The sequence below is a fragment of the Zonotrichia albicollis genome, chromosome 18 (assembly GCF_047830755.1).
Source record: "Zonotrichia albicollis isolate bZonAlb1 chromosome 18, bZonAlb1.hap1, whole genome shotgun sequence".
Lineage (NCBI taxonomy): Eukaryota > Metazoa > Chordata > Aves > Passeriformes > Passerellidae > Zonotrichia > Zonotrichia albicollis.
In genome coordinates, this window is record NC_133836.1 from 10,429,531 (window position 1) to 10,450,302 (window position 20,772).

Sequence of the window (20,772 nt, forward strand, 5' to 3'; positions counted from 1 at the left end):
TACAGTGCTATTCCTACATATCAAATCCACAGCAGCAGACATCCCAGCTGTATCTACATGAACAGCAACAGGTATTTCTGAAGGTTGCCATGGAAAATGTTCACAAACCACAGTCCAATACTTTGAATCTTACCTTAGCTAAGAGAAGGCTTAATGTTTCAAGCAGAGCCACCTTGACATTCCAGCTGAACCGATCTCCCAAGATTCGAATGAGTGGCCCAGTGATGCTCACCACAGATGGTTTGAGAGCTTCAGCAGAAGTCAGCTTTATAACCAGCCCTAAGGCCTTTGCTGCCTCTTCCTTCTGTTCTGGATTACCAGTTAAAACACCTTCCCGCAGCACCACAAGTATGGAAGTCACTCCCTGTCACGAAAATCGGATAAGAAAGCTTAGAAGCTAAGATGCAAGAAATATGCATCTTATTTTTGTTGCTATTATACACCAGATGCACAAACTTGGAGAGTTTCTCTCAATTTCCTGTTGACCTTCAGCTGCCTGATTCCACATTGACAGAGCTACTTTTATTTGGTTTGATTTCATGCCTCTCCGCCTTACTAAGCCAGTTGCTATGAGAAAAGTGGTGGCGGCTCGGGGAATTTTTAAACCAGAGAAATTTGGCACAGAAGTCCAGTGTTACTCCCCCACAAAAAGCAGCCAGTAACCATAACTTACGTGCATAAGAGAACTGTCAGAGACCTCATTGCAAGAGGGGTCTTTCTGTAGGGTTACTCAAGAGCTCTAACGTACAAAAAGTCCTCCAATATACAAGTCTGGAATGCCTAAACAGTCACTGCTTCTAACAGCTATATCAATCAGCTCTCCCCAAAGGTGGGGTATTGTGGCTGTGATGAGTCCACACTCATTGTGATCCTTTACCTTCTTAGGAATACAGAATCCTGGCACATGCTCGCCCTTGGCCTCATTCCCTACAATCCGGATATCCCTGTGCAGGTCCTCAATGAGGGCAAGCTGGTTCCCAGCATCTAATTTCTGCAGGAGAGATGGGTAAAACAAAGATCAGGCAACATGACATCCAGATGTCTTCTGTGAAGTCTTCTCAGGCCAGGCATTACTCCTGTAACCTTTTTAAGCTGCCTCTCACCTTGGTGATGGAATTAAGGGCATCCCAGCTTTCATTCAGAACAACGGGGTTGGTGTCATTAAACAGGCGAATCAAGCCTGAAACCAAGCTCCTGAGATGCCCAGTGTAGTCTGCTTTTGTCTTGGAGCAGTAGATGTTCAGCATGACAGCTGCTGCCTGTCTCATGCCCAGCTCAGGGCTGCGGGTAGCTTCTAGCAGATCTTCAGTTATAATTCTTTGTCCAACATCATCTTCCACAGACAGGATCACAGACTGGCAGTTTGCCATCTCCTGAAGGTCCAAATTAACTTTACATTAGCTCTCAAACAGGACAAAGCCAAGTTTAGCCCCAGGTTTCTACATGTTCTCCCCAGCATTGTCTCTAAATAAATCCTACAACACACCCCATTTGCTAATTGTTTCTTATTAAAGAGCTGGTCACATCACCATTAAAGGCTTGACTCAGTTCTGGTACAGACACAGGTATGACCAATTCTTAAAATTTATCAAGTGACCAAACTCTGCTGAACTGATTGCTCCAGCAGCTGCAGGAGGGCTAATTTACAAAAATTAGAGTAGCTCAGTCTCCCCCATCTTACTCACCCATGAGAGACTGTGAGTCTTGTCAGATAACACTCTTCCAATTTAGGGAGTTTAATGCTGTGCGTCACAGCCCTAATTACAAGCACGTCTGTGGGTACATTAGAGATCTCCAGGCAGACTTGGGGCTAGAAGCTGATCTAATGGCTATCCACAGCAGAAAGGCAACAGGACTCTGTCACTCATTTCTAATTCACCAACTGATTATGAAAATGTCTGTCCACAGTCACAACTCCAGGATGTTCTCTGGAGTCCAAACACCAGATGTTTTGGAAAGCAATACCTGAGGAGTACAGCATGCAAAATAGGAGATTTCCTCCCTGCAGCCCTTTAATCTCTCAGTCTTATACACCAAGAATAAATACAAAGTTAACTAGACTTTCTGGCAGCTCTCCAGGAATAAGCAAACTGAGAATTGTATCTTGTAGCAGGCCAAGGAGACTTTTAAATGGATACAAATAGATTTGGAAAGCATACGTTTTTTGACTCACAATATGCCACCAGGCAAAAAGACTCATCCTGGAGAAGTTAATGGACTGAATTAAACATGCAATCTGTGAATCTAGAGAACACAGATTCTGGGATGGGAAGTAAACCTGGTGCACTATCTTCAGGCAACCTGTCACAACAAAGAGCTGAGCTGTGCTACTTGCCAATTGCTCTTCACTGGTGCCCAGCTTCTCTTTGAGTGCAGACATCATGGCAGGCAGGATGACACTCAAATGCCGTGTCAGAGCATCCCCTGCCACTGAGGAGAGGAAAGCCAGCACCCGGGTGTTCACTGGGGGGGTAGTCAGCTACAAAAATAAAAAATAACACCAAAAATTGGGACAAGCAGAAAGTTTTTTCAGAAAGAAGTCTCACTTTCTCTACAACATGAAATATTTATGCATCACAAGCCAGATAACAATGTTTTGAGCACAAAATCAGAAGAAAATTTCAGACTATGCTCTCTCTTTTGCCATATTGGTCCAGAGAAAACTGGCAGCAAGCAGAGAAAAGAGCACAAATATCAAGTTTAAAATTTGTTTCCCGTTGTACCTTTGGCACCAAGTAAGGCAGCACCACTCGGCTCTTGACAGCCATAACTTGTTTAAGACCATCCACAGCAAAGTCAGCTGTCTCTTCATTATCCTACAGGGAAACAGAAAGAGACAAACCTGAGAAATGATCTGTGACCCACTAAGCTTCAAGGGACAATTTTACATGTGATCATAAAAACAAAACCAAGTTCTTCTATTAAAAAATGTTCTCATATTCGCATAGTCCCTAGAAAAACCCAAACCAAGCTCTTCTGTCACATCAGACAGATTTTCCATTTCAGGCAATGGTGGCCAAGCGACTTCATCGGATGACAGTGGCCACAGAGCCAGGTGTAGCAATTCTTAGGCCTAGGCTTAACCCATAACATCTTCCCTACCACTGTCTAGGATGACTTCAGGAGGAGACAAAATACTGCTGCCATTCCCTGGTAGGTCTGCCACTACAATCCTCCTGCTCCTTTAAGTTAATTATTCAAAACTTGTCCCACAACATCATTAATCAGGCTGTTGACTAATGCTGAGCAATGCTCACCAGCTGCTTCAGCAAGAAGGGCAGGATGTCTTCAAGAGCCTGATGGCCAATTGTTGAGTGCAGCTGCTCAAATGTTTTGGCTGCAGCCTCTCGAACTTCTTCCAGAGGGTCACACAGTGCTTTTCTCACTGTAGGAACCAGGGACTCAGAGAAAAGCAGCACCTGTGGATGAAGAGATAAAATTACAGAACATCTAAAGCACAACAGACACACATATCTCAGTAAAGTAGTAAAGAATGCAGAATTTGCACAACTGAAACTAAACTGCAGTTTGCTTGGAATAATATTGGAGGAAAAGCAGGATCCATCAGCACAAATAGCTGCAGTGCTCTAAGGCTACCTAGTGGAAGATTTCTAGTATTATATCTCATAAAAGGCAATGTTTAAATTTACCAACTGATACAAATTCATACAATTTGCCTGAGCAGCAACTCAGTGTTAGTTACAAGCCTGACTTCAGACCACAGAACGCTAGCTGTACTCTTCTGTCTCAAGTGCAATACCTGCACCATAACATCAATACCTGGGAAAACGGGAATTTCACCCGGCACTTGTGACTCACCGCATCCCTGCTGGTTGATTTCATGATCTCACTCAAACCGATGCAGACTCCTTGCCTCTCATCACTCTTGTCTGATCTCAGTCCATCTTCCAAGATGGGAATGATTTCAGGGAGAATCTTCTCACCTAACTTTCTGACAAGGTCTCCTAATGTCCGTGCTGCAACCTGTCCCCAAAAATGTATTAATTATTTTCCTTTTTCATAAAACTTTAGAAGGTGAACTGTGAGCATATGTTCACTTTTGACCATAAGCTACTGTTCATAGTGCAGACAGAGTGTAGGAATGGAAACAGTATTACAAATAACTAACAAAAAATAGTTTTAGTGTCATCACAATCTCAGTTGCCTCCAGCAGAGAACTCAGACCTGCTCATGCTCAGAAGAGTTAAACTGATGACAGCTTTGGAGTTACTTATAGAGAAGAATTATCCTCTGTTCCTCAGGAGTTATTTTCTACAGTCACCTGCAGGATCAGGAAGGCACAACTTAATTCCTCACCGTTCGTTTATCTGCACAAGTACTGGCCAGGAATTTCAGCAGAAGCCCAAAGAGTGTTGGCAGGATTTCCCGCAGCGTGCGAGGAGTGTTTGAGACGACGATTTTCCACACGTGTAAGGAGGCCTGGCGCACCACCAGCTGCGTGTCTGAGCGGCCCATGTACAGCCCTGCCAGCACCCTGTTCCTCCTCTCCACTCCCAGAGCATTAATGATAGCCTGGAAAAGAAACAGCACAGAATTGTATCATCTGCCCCTGAAATCTATAAAAAGAACAGAATGCATGATTATTCAGTATGTCTTTCCAGCAGGCTGTCCATGCTGATTCAAAATAGTAGAATTTGTCAAAAATAAAGGCACAACAGGCAAGAACAGCTTTACCTTGTTTGACTGGGCTGTTCCAAAGTTGTCATCCTCTGAGGCAGTTTCTGTAGTCATTTTTCCAGTGACTCCTGAGATATGGAATAGGAGATCTCCAAGGAGCTGAACTGAGCTAAACCTGGCAACAGGAGCAAGTCAAGTGTTACAAACAGGGTGCTCAGGCAGTACCTGTCCAGTTCTGACAGGACGTCAGCTACAAACTGGAGCTAAATGTGAAGCACAGCTGGGTTTGCACTGAAATGCTGCATGGGCTGATGTGTCACATCAGTCTGCCAACATGGCTGAAAACAGCATGACAGAAAGGGAAGGAATGAATTCCAAACTGGAAGGGCTGAGAGAATTTTCAAATCAAAGCAATGATTCCAAGAATAGCCTTGACTCTAAAAAGGAACAAGACATTGCCTGCATGTGTCTAACCCAAACGACATCCACCTGGGGCAAGAGTACTTAGCAGCACTCAGCTAGCACAAATCATTTAGTGCAGCTAATTTTTGAGTAACTGCTATTGGCTGTGAGTGCTCCACTGCGCATCTCCATACACAGGAGAACAATAACTTGCTCAGCACTTGGAGAAATGAAAAACAGTACACAAGGGCTAAATATTGCCACATCAACTTCCTTGGAAGTGCATTTCAGAGTCACTGCCAGAATTAATAATTCAGCATGAATGCTCTGCAGGTAGTAGGAAACCTGATCCACCCTGGCAGGTCTTTGCAGACTCAAGTGCTGTAGGGCATCCTAATCAAATCAACAAGCAAAAAGAGACGCTTGTTTTTGCTTCACAGGAGATCTCTGCATTTTTCTGAGCAGAAACACAGAGCCTAAATCACACCAGTTTTTCAAGCACAGAAGGGAGACATTTGTGGCTAAGCTGGTTGTGCCTTACCTTATCCTCCACAAGTCATCAAAGAGCCCATCCTCGAGCTGTGGCAGGAGCAGAGCGATGGCAGTCTCGGCGTACATGCTGATGATTCGCTGCCCCGCGCGCAGCGCCGTGTCCCGCACAAACTCGTTCTCGTCTGCCAGGGCCTGCACACAGGCACAAAGGGGCTCAGAAAACTCAGCCTTTCAGCACAATACACAAAAGCAACAGGAGGAAAACAAACCCATTTTTTCTCTCCCAACCATGAAAACTGAATGAACTACGGAGTTGTGAATGCACAAAGATGACTCCCAAAAAATGACTAGTGACCACAGGTAAGAGATAGTAAGCTGGTAACTTAGGAGAAATAATATATAAGTCTCTGCACATCCCACAATTATCAATATTTTTACTTAAAATATTCTGGAGGCTTATTTTGATTCTGTGATAAATAAAATTCTTCAGTTTTGCTACATACCTTAAGGATACAAGGAATGATGGGACCAACATAGGGAGTGAACTTGTCTCCAAAGGTAATTGGCAGGTAGTTGAACATCATGATATAACCATCTCGTACATGTGGAGCAATATCCACTTTACTGGCAGTTGCTACAATCTCTGGCATAAGTTTCTCCAGCTTTTCTACCCCCAAACCAGCCATAACCTCAGCCAGACCTGGGGAAAAAAAGCAGGGAACAGAGCTGATATACACAAAAAACAAGCAGCTAATCTGATTTAATATGAGAAGACCTGAGCTCAGTGCTCACACTGAGCTGTCCCCACCTTGAGCAGCACCAGAGCGATCCACTGAGCTCTGCTCGTATGTCAGTGTCTCCATCAGCCACGGCAACAAATCCTCAAAGCATGACTCTCCCATACCCTTCACCATGGCCCCCAGGGCCTTTGCAGACACTGTGCGCACCTAACAGACAAGAGAAACAGAGATCTGCAAAATGTCCATGCAAAGGTGCTACAGATGTGCCAGACTGATTCGGACAATGTTTAACCTAATGCACTCAAAGACAGACTGTGTTTGTACAAAAGACTTACTTCAGGTACAGGATCCAACAGAGAGGCCTTCAGTCCAGGGGTCACACTGGGTAGGTAGGGAGCCAGATCCTAAAACAAAGAGCCCAAAAAGTCAGCACCAAATTCAAAATGAGAGAAAACAGTCACCTCCATGTAAAGGACATTCACCCCTTATAATCACCAAACATCCTTAACATCCTGAGAGTTTAATTAGCTGCTCTCACAATACTTCAGATAAGCACAGTGAATTATTCTGCAAGTCCAAGAACACCAGTTCTGTGCAAATCACTCAAAACCTTTTTAATGCTTGCTCACAACCCAAGCAGTTTGTGTCTTAGGAAAATCCAACACTCTTAACATTTACACAAGGTTTAAATGTAGAGATTATCAGCACAAAAATTAAACACAGATCTTTAGCCTACAGTCAGGTCCTACAAATACTTTTCAAACAAACCCTGATCTGTGTTTCACTTGTTTGTTTGTTGAGGCATTTCTTATATGGTAAAAATTACAAGACCTTTTTGCAGAGATAAATGGTAATAACTAGATGACCAAAGCTGACAGTCTTAAGGACCTCAGAACTGTCACTTTTCTTATAGTCATCTGCTCATTTACATACATTTAATTAAGAAGCTGCATACATGCTAGTATTTTCTATCTTAACAGCAAAATCTCCAAGCCAAATAAATTGTCTCTAGTGCTTGTCACAGTGATCAGTTAGAACACAGTTAGAGGGTTTTTTCAGCACTGTACCTTCTGGTCAGTCAGGGAGTACATGTTCCCAATGATCTGGGCAGCCATTTTCCTGGTGTCTGTGGAACGATCCTGGAAAGCTCTCTGAACAATTGGCATGATCAGGGCTAAGGATGGAGCATCGATGAAATGGACAAATTTGGTATCCAGTAGAGTCTGCAAACACTTCTGAGTCTTCCTGGAGGGGTCAGTAAGAGCATCCAACAGAACTGGAGCAATTGCTGAATGTTTTTAAAAAGGAGAGAAAAGACTTTATTTGTACATAAACCAAAAATGTATCAGGATGAACTGGTGTGCTCTCATGGGATGTTTTAGGCAACAAGCAGCACAAGGACAGAGGAAACTCTATTAACAACAGATGGAAAAATGGACAGGAACATTTAAAAAGCCTGGAGGCAGACAGCTGCTGTTAAGCTTTCATATTTCACTTCTGTAGGATTAGTTTCATTTCTATACGAATTTGCATTTAATCCTAAATATCATAAACCTAAACCTTGCTATGATAAACCACAGTCACATCAGGACATTAGAGATGCACAGACAGGTCTTACCCAGGATCTCTGGATTCCTGATGACAGACCCAATCTGCCTAAGAGCCTGCTGCCCTGCATTCTGCACCTTCACATGGGAATCTGTCAGCACTTCAGTGAGTTTGGGCACGATGTTGGGTAAGCAGGAGGAGAGCTGCTTGGGAGCACAGTATGCCATAGCCCCCAGCAATTCCACGGAGCCTGTGAAGAAAGTACACCAAGAAAAAAAAGACAAATGAAAAAACAGTATTAGATGATCACATTTACTCCAAATTCAAATCTACCAGTCAGAGAATACAAAGAAAGGCTGAAATGCATTAAGTCACTCTATGCCACCTAAAGACACCAAAAAATACTTTTCTTTTGTACAAGAGAGAAGGAATATGTTAAGAAAATTCCAAGTTCTGAAGTACAACTATAGAGATGGGATACAAACTGTCCCTTGAATATGCCAGGGGGAAAAGGTTACTCAGATGTGTCAGGGAACTCAGCTGTAAAAAGCTGGAGAAGTTCCACAGTCCCTCATAAGACAATAAACCATCATGGCCATGTGTAGGGATGAAGGAATACACAAGGGGGATGACAGCAAAGGGAACTGTGGGTCACTCTCAGTCATGTCAGGTGCATATTGGTCCATACCAGCTTTAGTTCTCCAAGATTCCTCTTCCAGTGCCGCAAGAAGCGATGGCAAAACCAGCTTCACTCCATGAGTACTCAGATTGCTCATTACAGCTTTGGCACAGTCATCTGCAGCCTCCAAGGAGAAGAGAACACTTACAAACTGTGACACAACACTGTTTTCCTTCCTCTGAGACTCTCTGGGAACAAAGCCTTCATGTAAATAGTGTCTCACTACAATGATGCAGCTGCCTAAGTAGCTCCCAATTAATGGCCAATGAAATCAGATGCTTTCAGTTACTAAGAAGATCAAATTGTTATTAATGGTATCTCAAGGGATAGGTCACCTTCTCTATTTGCCTTGTTACAAACAGGATTTGCATCCATATCCATTCCATCTGGGTTTTTTAACACTCTGTGATAGCAGAAATTTCAAGCACCTTACCTCTCGCACGTACTGGTTCCCATCTCCAAAACAAAGCAGCAGGTGAGGCAGCACATGAACCACATAGGGCTCAAACAGCTTCCCAAGCATGCTGCAGAGCATCTCGAAGGCAAACAGAGCCCCTAAAAACCCAAAAAGGACAGTCAGAGGAAAATACAACTTCATTTAAGGAGGATGGGAAAAGAAGATACAATTTGCTAAATATTGTTCCAAAAGCACTCAGATCTCACAGCTGAAAGTCTCTTGCTTTCTTGCCCTTGTGCCTTGTGCTGTAGTAGGGATTTGTGGCCTCAGAAAAGGAGCTCTCCCCCAGCAACACCTGCCTTTGGAAACAGGAGGGGGAGGGCACATCCATATGGTCTAGGACTAGAAATCCTTCCACTACAATGTGAATTGAGCAATTTTGGGACACTATACACAACCAACAGCCTCACAAGAGATACTTCCCATTTCTTTCTTGCCAAACTTCAGTAAAATAAATGTAGCTAAACCAAACACAGGGGTGCAGGAACTTCACCTGAGCACAGTGGTAGTAGGTGCAAGAGAAATGATGAGTATGTGGAGGGAAAGCTCCTGTCCCTTACCCTCCCGCCGGCGGAAGTTCTTCTTGTCCTGGATGGCATCGGTCAGCGTGGTCATCATCTCCTGCTGCTTGAGAGAGAGGATGCCCAGGCCCTTCACCAGCCCTGCCAGGCCATAGGCTGCACCTTTGCGCTCAGCATATTTATCAGACTCCAACAGCAACTGCATCAGCTTCTGGATCATTCCTCCTGCATCTTCCTTAATTGCAGGCACCAGAGGTGGTAAACAGCTTGCCACTGACTCTTGAACCTATAAAACAATCCACCAGCCACCAGATCACAAAACAGCCATTACCAACATAAATTCCCCTCAGAATGCACCCCAAGTGAAACCTTTCTGTGACCATTTTTCATCTCTCTGCCATCCCTAACAGTATGCTGGTGTTAACCTGCCTCTGTGTGGAACCTGACAATTCCTCCCAAAGGCACCTACCTGCTGAGATGGGGTGGACAAGGCTGCTATCAGTTTGCCAACAATTGGTTTCACTTTAGGGTCACTCTTGTCCAGATGTTTTGCCAGTGACCCCATCAGAATGACCACGCTTTGCCTGACAGCATCATAACTGGCATCATTAGGAGCATTTTTCAGGAATTCTTCAAACACTGGCAAGAGAGAGTTAACATTGTCCTGAAAAACAAAACCACAAAACTTGCCACTAGAGTCCACTCAGAATGAGATTTGCTATGCTCAGTGGACTTGTTTGTTCTTCTCTGAGCCAACAACTGAACAATCACACTGTATTTACAGTTCATTTCATGTGTCACATCACATAAGACCTTGTACCATCCCAACAGGCAACAAATATTTCCTGACAGAGAGAAATCAGTTCTTCAAAATTAGAATCCCTAAGCCTGCCAGCATGATGTTCTGCCAGAAGCAACACAAGCTCCCAGGCCTGAACATCAGTGCCTGCTCCTCTGCTTGCCCCATTTGCCAAGGGAGAGCAGAAATATCAAACTTCGCATTGTTTTTCTAAGAAACACAATGAAAGAATGACTAATATGAAAATATCCCAATTGTCATGGGCTGAACTAAAGAATACAGGCATCTGTCCAGAGGTGACTGGCACAGATGAGGAAATCAGAAGCTGAGCAACTCACACCCTGCATGCCTTCCCCATCTGACACTGCTGGGGAAGAGCTGGCAGGGAGAAGGATGGTCTCAGCTCCTCAATGTTTTAAGTTTAATTAAGCCAAAAATCAGCAAGGTTTCATGTTTTGCTTTGCATGAAGCCTGAAAAAGAATTCTCATCTTTGCAGGATTAAAAGATCTATGGTCGGATTTTACTTTTATTACTCTAGTTTTATACCATTTTAACTCCAGTTGATCCAGGGATGTTACACTTTGTAGCAATGACAGGGATGAACACACTTAGTCAACACTAGACACTGGTAGAAAAACTCTAAACACAAAAGTTCCTAAATTAAAGTTTTCAGCTGTTACAAGTAACAGCAACCTCTAAGAAATTTATAATTTTTTTTTTTTAAATCTATGGGCACCAATGCAGTATCTACATATCCATTACATCTTTTTCCCCTGATAGAGACAGATACATTCAGACTTACTTTGCCATGAGTGTTGAGTGTTGAAAGAGCTGCATCCAACATGCACTTCCTGACCTCAGGACTGCGATCATTCAGAGCATCCGGCACAAAAAACTGAAAGAGGGGCTTCACCTGAGAACTGTCCAGATGCTCTGAGAGCTTGTTAAGGGCCAGTGCTATGCCACACCTGGGAAGAAGGTGATGAGCCTGTGAGCTTACTGACTTCTCACAGAACTGAGAGCTCACAATCACATTTGCTATCAGCAGCAATTACAGAAACTGAGAGCAGGAACCATTACAGAAACAAAATGGCTCAGAGTGTCCAACCTCTGTGCATTTCATTACATAACTCCATCCTGCAGTCTCCCACAAGGACAACAATCCCTCAGCCATATAATAGCTTTTATCTCAATTAGGCTTTAGGGATACTTGAGCCAACTTAGACATCAGGATCACTTGAACTACTGCTGAAATGCAGCAGCTTTACAACAAGGTACATCAGCATTAAAGGACAGATTAGCTCAGCAGAAGTAGCAAACAAGATGATCTCCAATTAAACCTGTACAGAACATACAAGTAAACAGAAAGTAATTATCCAAACTGGAATTTGGCCAGTTCATTAAGGCTTGCACTGCTGCTCTTGAAACAATGGCCCGTACAGAGGTGGGAACATGGTAAGCTAAGACAAAACTCAGACAGTCTGAGAAGGAAAGTGTTTTTATCAGGACATTGAGATAACAGCGCCCAATATTTTGATGGAGTTCTGCCTGCCCCCAGTTTGCTTGAAGAGCACATGAAAACAGCAAGTCAATACAACTGCATGTAATTTTTTGTTCTAAATAAAAATCAAAACCATTTCATTTGCATGCACAGGAAGTGATGAGATCAGTCTGAATACGAGTGTACCTTGCTTCCCACTGGTCAGGTGGTGATTCAGATATCACTCGTCCCAAAGCATCCAAAACGGGAGGTGGTCTCTGGAAGGAGGAAAGATTTCATTAAAATGCCTTTTCCAAGGAGAGGCATGCAGAGAATTTGTCAACCATACCTGCAGTGCCATTTGATAATAGTCCAGAGTTATGATACCACAAGCAGAAAGCAAGTTTGAAGTCAAAATTACTTCAACTGACACTGCCCTACCACAGTCTTTCTGTATCATCTAAGGCACCCTCCCACCTGTCCAGTGGTGCCATTAGTGGCTGATAACACTGATAACATGAAGTTCAGGACACTGAAGTCTGTGCTAAGCTCAAAAAGGACGACAGTAGATTCAATGCACATCTTCAGGACAGACAAAAGAAGTGACTAACAGCAAATAAAGCAGCAGCTCATGCCTGTCACCCCATAGGGTAAAAGTACTTACATAGAGCTTCTCCTGGTAGATCTCTGTGAGCTTGCTCATGACCTCTGCTGCTTGCTTTCGGTACTGAGCTACAGCTCTGGAAAGCGCCTCAGCCCCTGCCTGTCGCACTGCCTCCTCGTGGTAGATGACATCTTTGATCAGCAGGGAACACAGGTCAGGCTGCAGCTCCAGACCCATGGACTCCCACAGCCTGCAGCACACACACAGAGGTGATGGGTCACCCTTCAGCAAAGAAGCCACTGCCACAAGTACAAGTGGAGAGACCTACAGCTGCCTCCAGCTGTGGGGCAAAGCCCCTGAGTGGGCAGACAAGAGGTCCCCGTAAACCCCAATCAATAAAAAAGAACTCTTACCTCTCTGCCAGCTTCTGAATCTCATCTTCAACATCAAACTTTACTACCCAGAGGCGACGCAGCAGGTTCAGTCCATTCTTCTCATCACTGTCTGGGGTTGGTAGAACCATTTGTAGCTCCATCAGTCCCTGAATTAGTTAACAGGAAAGTCAGTGCAAGGATCTGATTTTTAGATACAGATGCTTTAAAACTCTTAAAACTTCTGACAAGTCAAGTTGTCAGTGGTTGGAAGTGTGAAAATTCATGTTTGTTTGTGCCTTACACTGCCCATTTTGATCAAGGAGTTCCTATTGCTAGTATGTGAGATGATGAGACTCAAGAACAGTGCTCCACAGGCAGATTGCAGAGAGGCTCTGGTGACTACAGTCTGTTCTGCTTCTAAGTACAGACAAAACAGCTCAGGTGGGCTAAACTGGAATTTGTTTCATGGCAAAGAACAGCAAGCACCCTTGAGGTTTTTCTTTCTGTATTCTCAAAGTGACTAAGCCTGAAGCTTTCCAATAACAAGGCCTAGTACAGACAGGAATTTTTTGACAGCTTCTCTCTTTAAAACTAAGCTCAATCCAATTGTAAACAGAAGGTGTTAAGTAGTCCTAATTATACCTCTTTTAAGGAAACAAAGGTGTGGATAAACCCAGAGTACTGTTTTTGCAGACAAATCTGGCACAAAAAGCATGACTCTGACACACTGCCCAAAGCCTGGCATCACAGCTGACGCCTCTCTGCATCAGTGTTAGAGAAGATCCACCTCCCAAAAACTTAGGGAATTTGGTGTGACCCTGAATGATTCCCACCTACCCTGAGAGCTGCATCTCGAACGTTCATGCAGGGAGACTGCAGGGCCTGCAGGAGCACATCGATCTCCTCCTGCTCCGCGTAGGCACAGCCGTCCTCGCCGCTGCTGCTCGCGCACAGCGCCGTCAGCGCCTCCGAGGCCAGCACCTGCAACAGCACAGCACGTGGCACACACCCCACTAACCCTGAACTGCTGCCAGAGCAAGCAATGAGCGCTGCCACAGCACGAGAAATTCCCAAAGAACAGTGACCAAACCATGCCAAGTTCAGCCCAACTCTTTGCTTTTTATTATTGACCCTTCTGCCACTTCACCCCTTACAACACACTCAGAGGAGAGACTACTGAGCTTATCTCACAGAGCAAGGCCTTAGAGAAAGAAAAAAATGTCACTTTTGAAAGACAGAAGAATATATTTGGTGCAATAAAACCCACAGAAAAAAAGATGCAGACATTTTAATCCAAGAATACCATAAACACAGAAGAAAATTAGGAATGTATCAATCACCAGCATGAGCGACTTAAACCAGTGGGTACATTTCCCTCATTTAGATGCTGATGAAACTTAGGGAGAATGCTGACTGTGGTTGTGAAGCTGAGCACTCACCTGTAACCGTGGAGAACCTGTTCCTATCACCCGGGTCAGCAGAACCAGCATGTCCCTGCGGGGCAGCAACTCTGGGCCATTCTGAAAGGTTGAGGGGAGAAGAGGGTGGGGAGGAAGGAAAAAGACTTTTATCTTGTGATTTCAAAATGCCTTGCCTATGTATGACACTCCTTAAAACATCCCAGTCAAAACCTCAGGCTGGACAGGTACCAAAACCCATGGCAGAAAACAAACCTATACAGGTAACTCTAACCTGGACAATTAATCTGCTTTGTCCAGTTTACACATCAGCTGTTTTATCCCATGGCTTATCTGAAGGAGATAATCTGACCCCACAGCCCTCACCTCATCCACCAACAAAGATTGGCCATTTCCTGATGATCTCAGCTGAGCATGGACTGTAAGAATCTGCAGGATCTTGACCAGGAACTCCTCCTTGTCTTCACTGTTATGGGGTGTCTCAATCATAACTGTCTTCAGGAGAGGAAAGACTAAGGAAAATGCTGGAGCTGATAATGGGGCAGCACCTATAAAAAGGAAAAAATCATCCTGTGAACACAGCTGATCCTCCATGACTTGGTTGATAATGCTGACTGGTATAAAATGTACACTTGAGTAGCTGATAATAGATATGGCCAAGCTTCAGCCTCATGCACAAAGGTGCTGAGTAAGCCTAAGTATTTGCCATTTAGCAGCAGCAACAGTGCAGGTCCAATAGTGTCTTTTAGCATTTCAGTGTTAGGTTAAGGTAGGACTTGATGATCTTAATGGTCTTTTCCAACCTAAGTGATTCTGTGATTCTACCTGGCTTCAATTAAAGTCACTTTGGGATTCCAAATTACTACCCATGCCTCAAGAGTATAGAAATACATACTGTAAAGGGAATTGAAACAATTCAATGAATCAGACAGTCACTTATAAAATTCATTTGTCCCAAAGCAAGACCCTGTTTGTCAGCTGCATTTCCTTTAAACACTTCCTACCAACCTAGCTAACCTGTCATTCCAGCCTTCAGCTGGACCCTTGAGAATTAAGTCCTTCTAATTCTGGTGCAAGATTCAACTCCCCTCCTCTCCTTGAAAAAATTAAAGCTTTTGGAGCTATAGCTTATAACAAATGCTCCTTCCAGTCTTTCATTAGACCAGTTAATATTCAAGTATCAGGTGTCCACAGAAAACATTTCCTTTCTATATCCTATCTGTGCTGACAGAGAATGCCCAAGTTTAAATTTCTAAATGCAGATGAAGAGCATTGCAGATACAATACTGCAGTATTAGTCAGCTTATGTAGGGCAAAAATACTGCAAAAGTAGTTCAAGGGAGAAATATTAAATCCCCAACACGTTCTGAGCTCCTATTTAACATGAACAGCTTCAGTAAAACCTTCTCTATTTCTCATGTGGGATTTTTCTCTCTGTTTGCTCAGTATCTGTTTGCTTTTACACTTTTCTTTTTTAATTATTGGCTGGATATTTTTAGCCTTAAACCACTGTCCCTCTATACACAGCAGGAGGAAGAAAGCTTTACTGGAGGAGAAAAATGTTCTACTCACACAGTAGCTGGTAATGACCAACAAAAGGAAGATTATAGGATGTATCTGGGCATTTCAGCAATGAATGATAAATTCTGTCATCCACATTACAGGGAGGTATGGTGAATCTTAGGTCTCATAGTAACCTAAGAAATTAATCTCTGCTAAATCATATCACACAAGTACATTCTAAAAAAGTTTGAAAATGAGGAAAAATCCTTTGGGAATACAGTATGATTTGTCCAACAAAGTGCTATGGAAACTACTGCCCTTCTCATGCAAAAGTGGAAAAAAATAATTAGATATTAATATAATTAAACAATATAGGAAATCTTGAAGGACTGAAAATACTTCCACTATTTTCTTATTTTCTAGAAATGATTGAAAAAGGACTCAAATGTTAATGAATGTGCACTTACTATGGCACCAAATTATCACTGAGATTGTTCAGCACTGAAGTGGTGATCAACATGGCCAATGGCCACCGGTCAGCTGTGACAGTGACATGTGCCACAGTCACACCACTGAACAGCAGGAGAACTGAACTGAGGGGCTAAGGGACCAAACAGAATCCCACATTTCCCTTAAAAATATACACCATCTACCACAGCAGCTTTTGACTGGGTTATTTGATGAACAGCTCCAAAGCCTGGGAGAAGTGAACCACCTCTGTCCCTGGACTGCATCCTGAGACAGCCAAAGCCATCCCAGCCCCCAAAGGACACAGCCCAACTCTCCACAACTGTCATCTTCAGTGGAGTGGCACAAGTACTTGTGCACTCCACTGTGAAGAAAATTCTGGAAGCAACCTAAATAAAAACTAACTCCAGGAAATAAATTTTTTTAAAAATCAAGAAAAAAGGTTTACTTTAACTCAAATCATTACCTGGCACTGTAAAAATATTGGTGCTTGCCTTCATGTTATAGAGTGGAGAGAATTGCTCTTTCTACAATCATGCCAGTATTAAAATATTCATGAATTGCAGCACCACACAGCAAACAAGCAGAGGCCACGGGCACTTCACTGCTGTGATCACAGACAACAAGCAATTATTTTCTCTCTCCACTTAGTCTCACTGAATCCCTTATGCTAAGTGGTGCTGAAAGGGAGGAGCTGTCCTTGGCAAAGATGAACCCTAATTTCACTGCTGTTATTTCTGTATGAACCATTTTAGGAAAAAGACTGTTATTTCATTTCTATACTTAACTATAGTTGCAACATCACTTCTACTACCAGCAGAAAAAAACTCTTAAGGTTTTTCATATCTGTGAACAGCTATCCAGTTAAAAAAGAAAAGGTGAAGGTTTACTTGCAAAATATAATACAAACTCTGAAAACTAAACCAGTCCATAGTTATTGGAGGTGGGGGCAGTGTCAGCAGGATGTACCATATCTACCAAACTTCATACCTGGCTCTCCCTTGCTGCTTCGGCTGGGAATGGTGTGGGCATGCAGCAAACTGACCACTCTGTTCAGAGCAGTAGGCAGCTCTTCCTGGCACCAGGACTCATCCAGCTCACACTCTGGTTTCAGCAGGCGCAGGGTCACGTGGCTTACCAGGGTACCTGGAATGGAAGAGTGAAGAATCCATGAGAGGTCTAAACCAGAAGATTTCTCGAGAGAAAAAGCCTCAGGAACACAAACCCAAGAATTGTAACAAAGCTCTGGGCAAGAGCCCAGGCTACAAAGAGGCCCAGAGCAGGAAGCCCAGCCCAGGGCTGTCAGGGGACAGATTTCTTTACAACATGTGTGAGTTACACTCACACCATCCTAACTCTGCCCAGGGAAGATGGTCCCACAGTGCCCAGCTGCTCCTCAGAGCTGGGCACTGAGCAGACAAGTCCTTGTCTTTGGTCCCAGTCCTACCCAGCAGGAGGATCTCTGGGAAATCACAGTCATCTCCCTAAGCACTGTTCCAGGTGGCTTTTCCTCTTGGCTTCCTGTGGTACATGGTCATGGTCTATAAGAGCAAGAACTTTCACCACCTTCAAAATGACAAACCCTGCCCTTAAACAGCAACTGCAAATACTCACCAAAGGTTTTCAGTCGAGCAGGCATGACACAGGAAGCCAAGGAAAGAAAAGGCTTCTTGATCCTTGGAGCAGCCAAAGGAGATCGAAGAAGTGGCAAGAAGGAACTGATGAGACCAGGGATGTACTGAGTGAGACCAGGAGGCTTTTTCTTTAAAACAGTGTCCAGGAGTCCTAGAGCTGTTTCCAGCTCATTATCAAGCTGTAGGAAAAACAATTTAAGAGATTACCATTAAAAAAAAGCTCCACTGGGAAAAAAAAATCAATTCAATCTTATTTCTAATAACAGAAACAAATAGGTGACTGCTACACCATTTTCTCTCCATCAAAGTGACTGGGGTCATGGTGGTTTCAGCGGTGACAAAAAATACAACCAAAGCTCACCTCCTTCAGGCGTTTCCTTATCTGAGCCTCCCTTTCCAGCTGTGCACGCATCAGCTCCTTCTGCTTGCTCGTCAGCTGCACCTCATCCTTTATTCCCTTCTTCTTCTTTATCTCCTGCAACAGAGAGCCATGGTCATCGTTATCTGGGAGCTACAAACGCCATCCCTTCAATTAGTCAGAGAAGCAAGTTGGAAACAGGGTTTTTTGCAATTTATTTTTGAAACAATATCAAAATATCCTTCCAAGTATATCCCTCTTGGGTAAAGACACAAAATGGAAATCAGCAGGTTAACAACACTTTAGTGTCCCTCAGCATAAGTTTCTCTGCATTGGTCACAAATTATTTGGCATCATTAAAAAGTGCTGTCCAGTTCATTTACAGGGGATGGTATGTCACCCTCCCCAGAGCTAAGAGAAGTCAACCTTTGTTTAAAAAACGGGATACATACAGATAGAAATATTCCGAGTAGTTCAGAGAATCTTTCCCACCAGCACACAGACATATGCCAGAAGCCATGGAACAACACACAACTTGCAGTGAAGATTCTAACCAGCCTGGAATTCCTTTTTCCACCAACTCACCTCCTTCAGCTCCAGCTCAATGATTTGTTCCTTGAAGGAATAAGCTTTGTTCTCCCTCTTCATGTTAGCCTTTTTCATACTATCCTGTTGAGCACTAAGAAGGAAAAGTAGAGAAAGAATCATCACTGCTCTGGACTAAGGATCAGGCATAAAAATCCACAAACTTCTGATCAGAAAGAGCATCTGACACACCCAGTCACTCAATGGCAATAATATCAGTGGTGATCAATCCCCAGATGCACACAGAAATTATGAAGACTTACCTCTGTATGATGGATTTGTCATACAGTTCTCCCTCGGGTGTCTTCATAATGGCAAATTCCTCTCGAGTAACCTGGCACAGAGCTGGATTCTCCATTGATGCTGAGATAGTGCTGATGAGCTGTGGGAGCACTCTGCCAGGTAAAAGCAGAGAGAGAGACCCCACTGCATTCATAGATGACTGTCAGGAAAATGGAGAAAAAAACATAACCAGTCTTGCTTAAAATTGTCTCCAAGAAGTACACCCCCAGTACCTTCCAATCCCCAATTCGTTGTTCAGTGGGTATTTGAATGTTATCTAAAATTCTACTCAGTTGCTGGTACATTCTTTCTTTCTTAAATCCCAGCTCCTTTTCCCCAGAGACATTCTCTTTTAAAATCCCTCTTCCACACCTTCTAGACAGCTCTCCTTCCTTACAGACCAGTTAGAACTGAACTCCTCCAAGATATCTCCCAAAAATAACTTAAGGAAAGCAGTTATCACCTGGTTCTCCCGAGTGTAGGTGGTGATCCTCGGTAAAATGTCATTCAGATGTTTGGTAATGAAGTCTTTAGGATCTATCTTCATCTTGATGAGGAGGGCTGGCCAAAGTCCTGGCTGCACTGCCACTAGCAAGAGGAATAAATGAGCATAATAAACATGAAGCAGGTTGCTGGCACAACAAAACAAAAAGCACAATAAAAACTCATACATTGGCCATGAGAGTCTTATCCCTGCACTTACCTACAGATGGATGATGGCTCACCAGCAGCATCTCCAGGGCCAGCTTCTCTGGCTCAAAGGAGTCCACATCGAGCCCTGCCACACTGGAGATGACACAGAGGGCCTCATGCAGCACACGAGGGGGAATGTATGTCCTTCCCAGCTCCGACAGCTCTCCTGCCTCTGTCACCAGCACCTCGTGAGGCAGAATCTGAATGGACAACACCAAACCTCCCTGAGACCTGAACACACCTCCCCACAGTAACACCAGGCTCAATGCCATCTCCCTGTCAATACCAAAGTTTTCAAAGGAAAGAAGGGGATAACAGCAAAACCAAAGCACAGGGATGACAGTGACAAGAAGATTAGGAATGCAGGACTATACTGGAATTGGCAAGCTGGGGTAGAATAAAACTAAAATGATCACTTCTGGCAAAGACTCTGGAAAAGGTTGAGCCAGCTGGCTGGGAACATTGTGCTCAACTTCTGCAGTCTATAAAGAACCAAGATACAAAAAAAGGAATGAAGCACTTGGTCTTTCAGCAGATATTAAATCTGCATTAAAATAATCAAAATACATGGAAAACTACAGCTTCCTTCCCTCAAAATATTTTGAATATGTCTTTTCTATGTATGTAGGGAAGACTAGGCATACCCCAGACATTGATACTGTAATATGCAATAATCCAGTAAAAAGTGGCATTCCAGGAGATCATCTGGAGCTGGATCCTGTTCACATCAGGCTGTATGTCAATGCCAACAGCAAACCTAGGGCAGGGAGGTGACTGGCACCACTCAGACATCTGTGTGAGCAGACACTTGCTGGCTACTCACCTTATGAGAACTGAGAACCACTTTGAGTTCCTCCAAGAGCCCATAGGCCAGCTTGTACCCCCCCAGGGAGGACAGGAGCTTCTTCACCGTTTGCTGGGCCTGCCTGCGGACGTGCCACGTGCGGCTCAGCAGCACGGCCACCAGGGCACGGTGGTACTGCCTGCACACAGACACAGGGGTTAGCCAGGCAGCCAGCTCTGCAGCCAAGGGGACACCAAGGCACCACGAGCTCAACATTCCCAGGCCACCCCCCAGTGCCCAGAGCAGCACCCT

General features: G+C 43.8%; 1 protein-coding gene across 2 annotated transcripts in view; it reads right to left on the reverse strand.

Annotated features, from left to right (window-relative positions):
- Positions 1-20,772, reverse strand: part of GCN1 (GCN1 activator of EIF2AK4) — a 38,308-nt gene that overhangs the window by 6,882 nt on the left and 10,654 nt on the right. For both annotated transcript variants that reach the window (XM_074554085.1, XM_074554084.1), the window contains exons 18-51: positions 20,500-20,659; positions 19,687-19,876; positions 19,447-19,571; positions 18,965-19,143; positions 18,702-18,795; positions 18,120-18,233; positions 17,739-17,937; positions 17,115-17,270; positions 14,520-14,701; positions 14,175-14,255; positions 13,573-13,716; positions 12,775-12,902; positions 12,422-12,611; positions 11,965-12,035; positions 11,080-11,245; positions 9,947-10,141; positions 9,517-9,763; positions 8,933-9,054; positions 8,509-8,623; positions 7,891-8,070; positions 7,340-7,560; positions 6,608-6,676; positions 6,341-6,479; positions 6,036-6,232; positions 5,582-5,724; positions 4,696-4,813; positions 4,318-4,533; positions 3,820-3,984; positions 3,258-3,419; positions 2,724-2,816; positions 2,336-2,479; positions 1,104-1,373; positions 878-991; positions 134-364 (exon numbers count right to left, since the gene is read on the reverse strand). In XM_074554085.1, the coding sequence (XP_074410186.1) occupies positions 134-364; positions 878-991; positions 1,104-1,373; positions 2,336-2,479; positions 2,724-2,816; positions 3,258-3,419; positions 3,820-3,984; positions 4,318-4,533; positions 4,696-4,813; positions 5,582-5,724; positions 6,036-6,232; positions 6,341-6,479; positions 6,608-6,676; positions 7,340-7,560; positions 7,891-8,070; positions 8,509-8,623; positions 8,933-9,054; positions 9,517-9,763; positions 9,947-10,141; positions 11,080-11,245; positions 11,965-12,035; positions 12,422-12,611; positions 12,775-12,902; positions 13,573-13,716; positions 14,175-14,255; positions 14,520-14,701; positions 17,115-17,270; positions 17,739-17,937; positions 18,120-18,233; positions 18,702-18,795; positions 18,965-19,143; positions 19,447-19,571; positions 19,687-19,876; positions 20,500-20,659 (5,320 nt within the window). The remainder of the gene's footprint in view (positions 1-133; positions 365-877; positions 992-1,103; positions 1,374-2,335; positions 2,480-2,723; positions 2,817-3,257; positions 3,420-3,819; positions 3,985-4,317; positions 4,534-4,695; positions 4,814-5,581; positions 5,725-6,035; positions 6,233-6,340; positions 6,480-6,607; positions 6,677-7,339; positions 7,561-7,890; positions 8,071-8,508; positions 8,624-8,932; positions 9,055-9,516; positions 9,764-9,946; positions 10,142-11,079; positions 11,246-11,964; positions 12,036-12,421; positions 12,612-12,774; positions 12,903-13,572; positions 13,717-14,174; positions 14,256-14,519; positions 14,702-17,114; positions 17,271-17,738; positions 17,938-18,119; positions 18,234-18,701; positions 18,796-18,964; positions 19,144-19,446; positions 19,572-19,686; positions 19,877-20,499; positions 20,660-20,772) is intronic.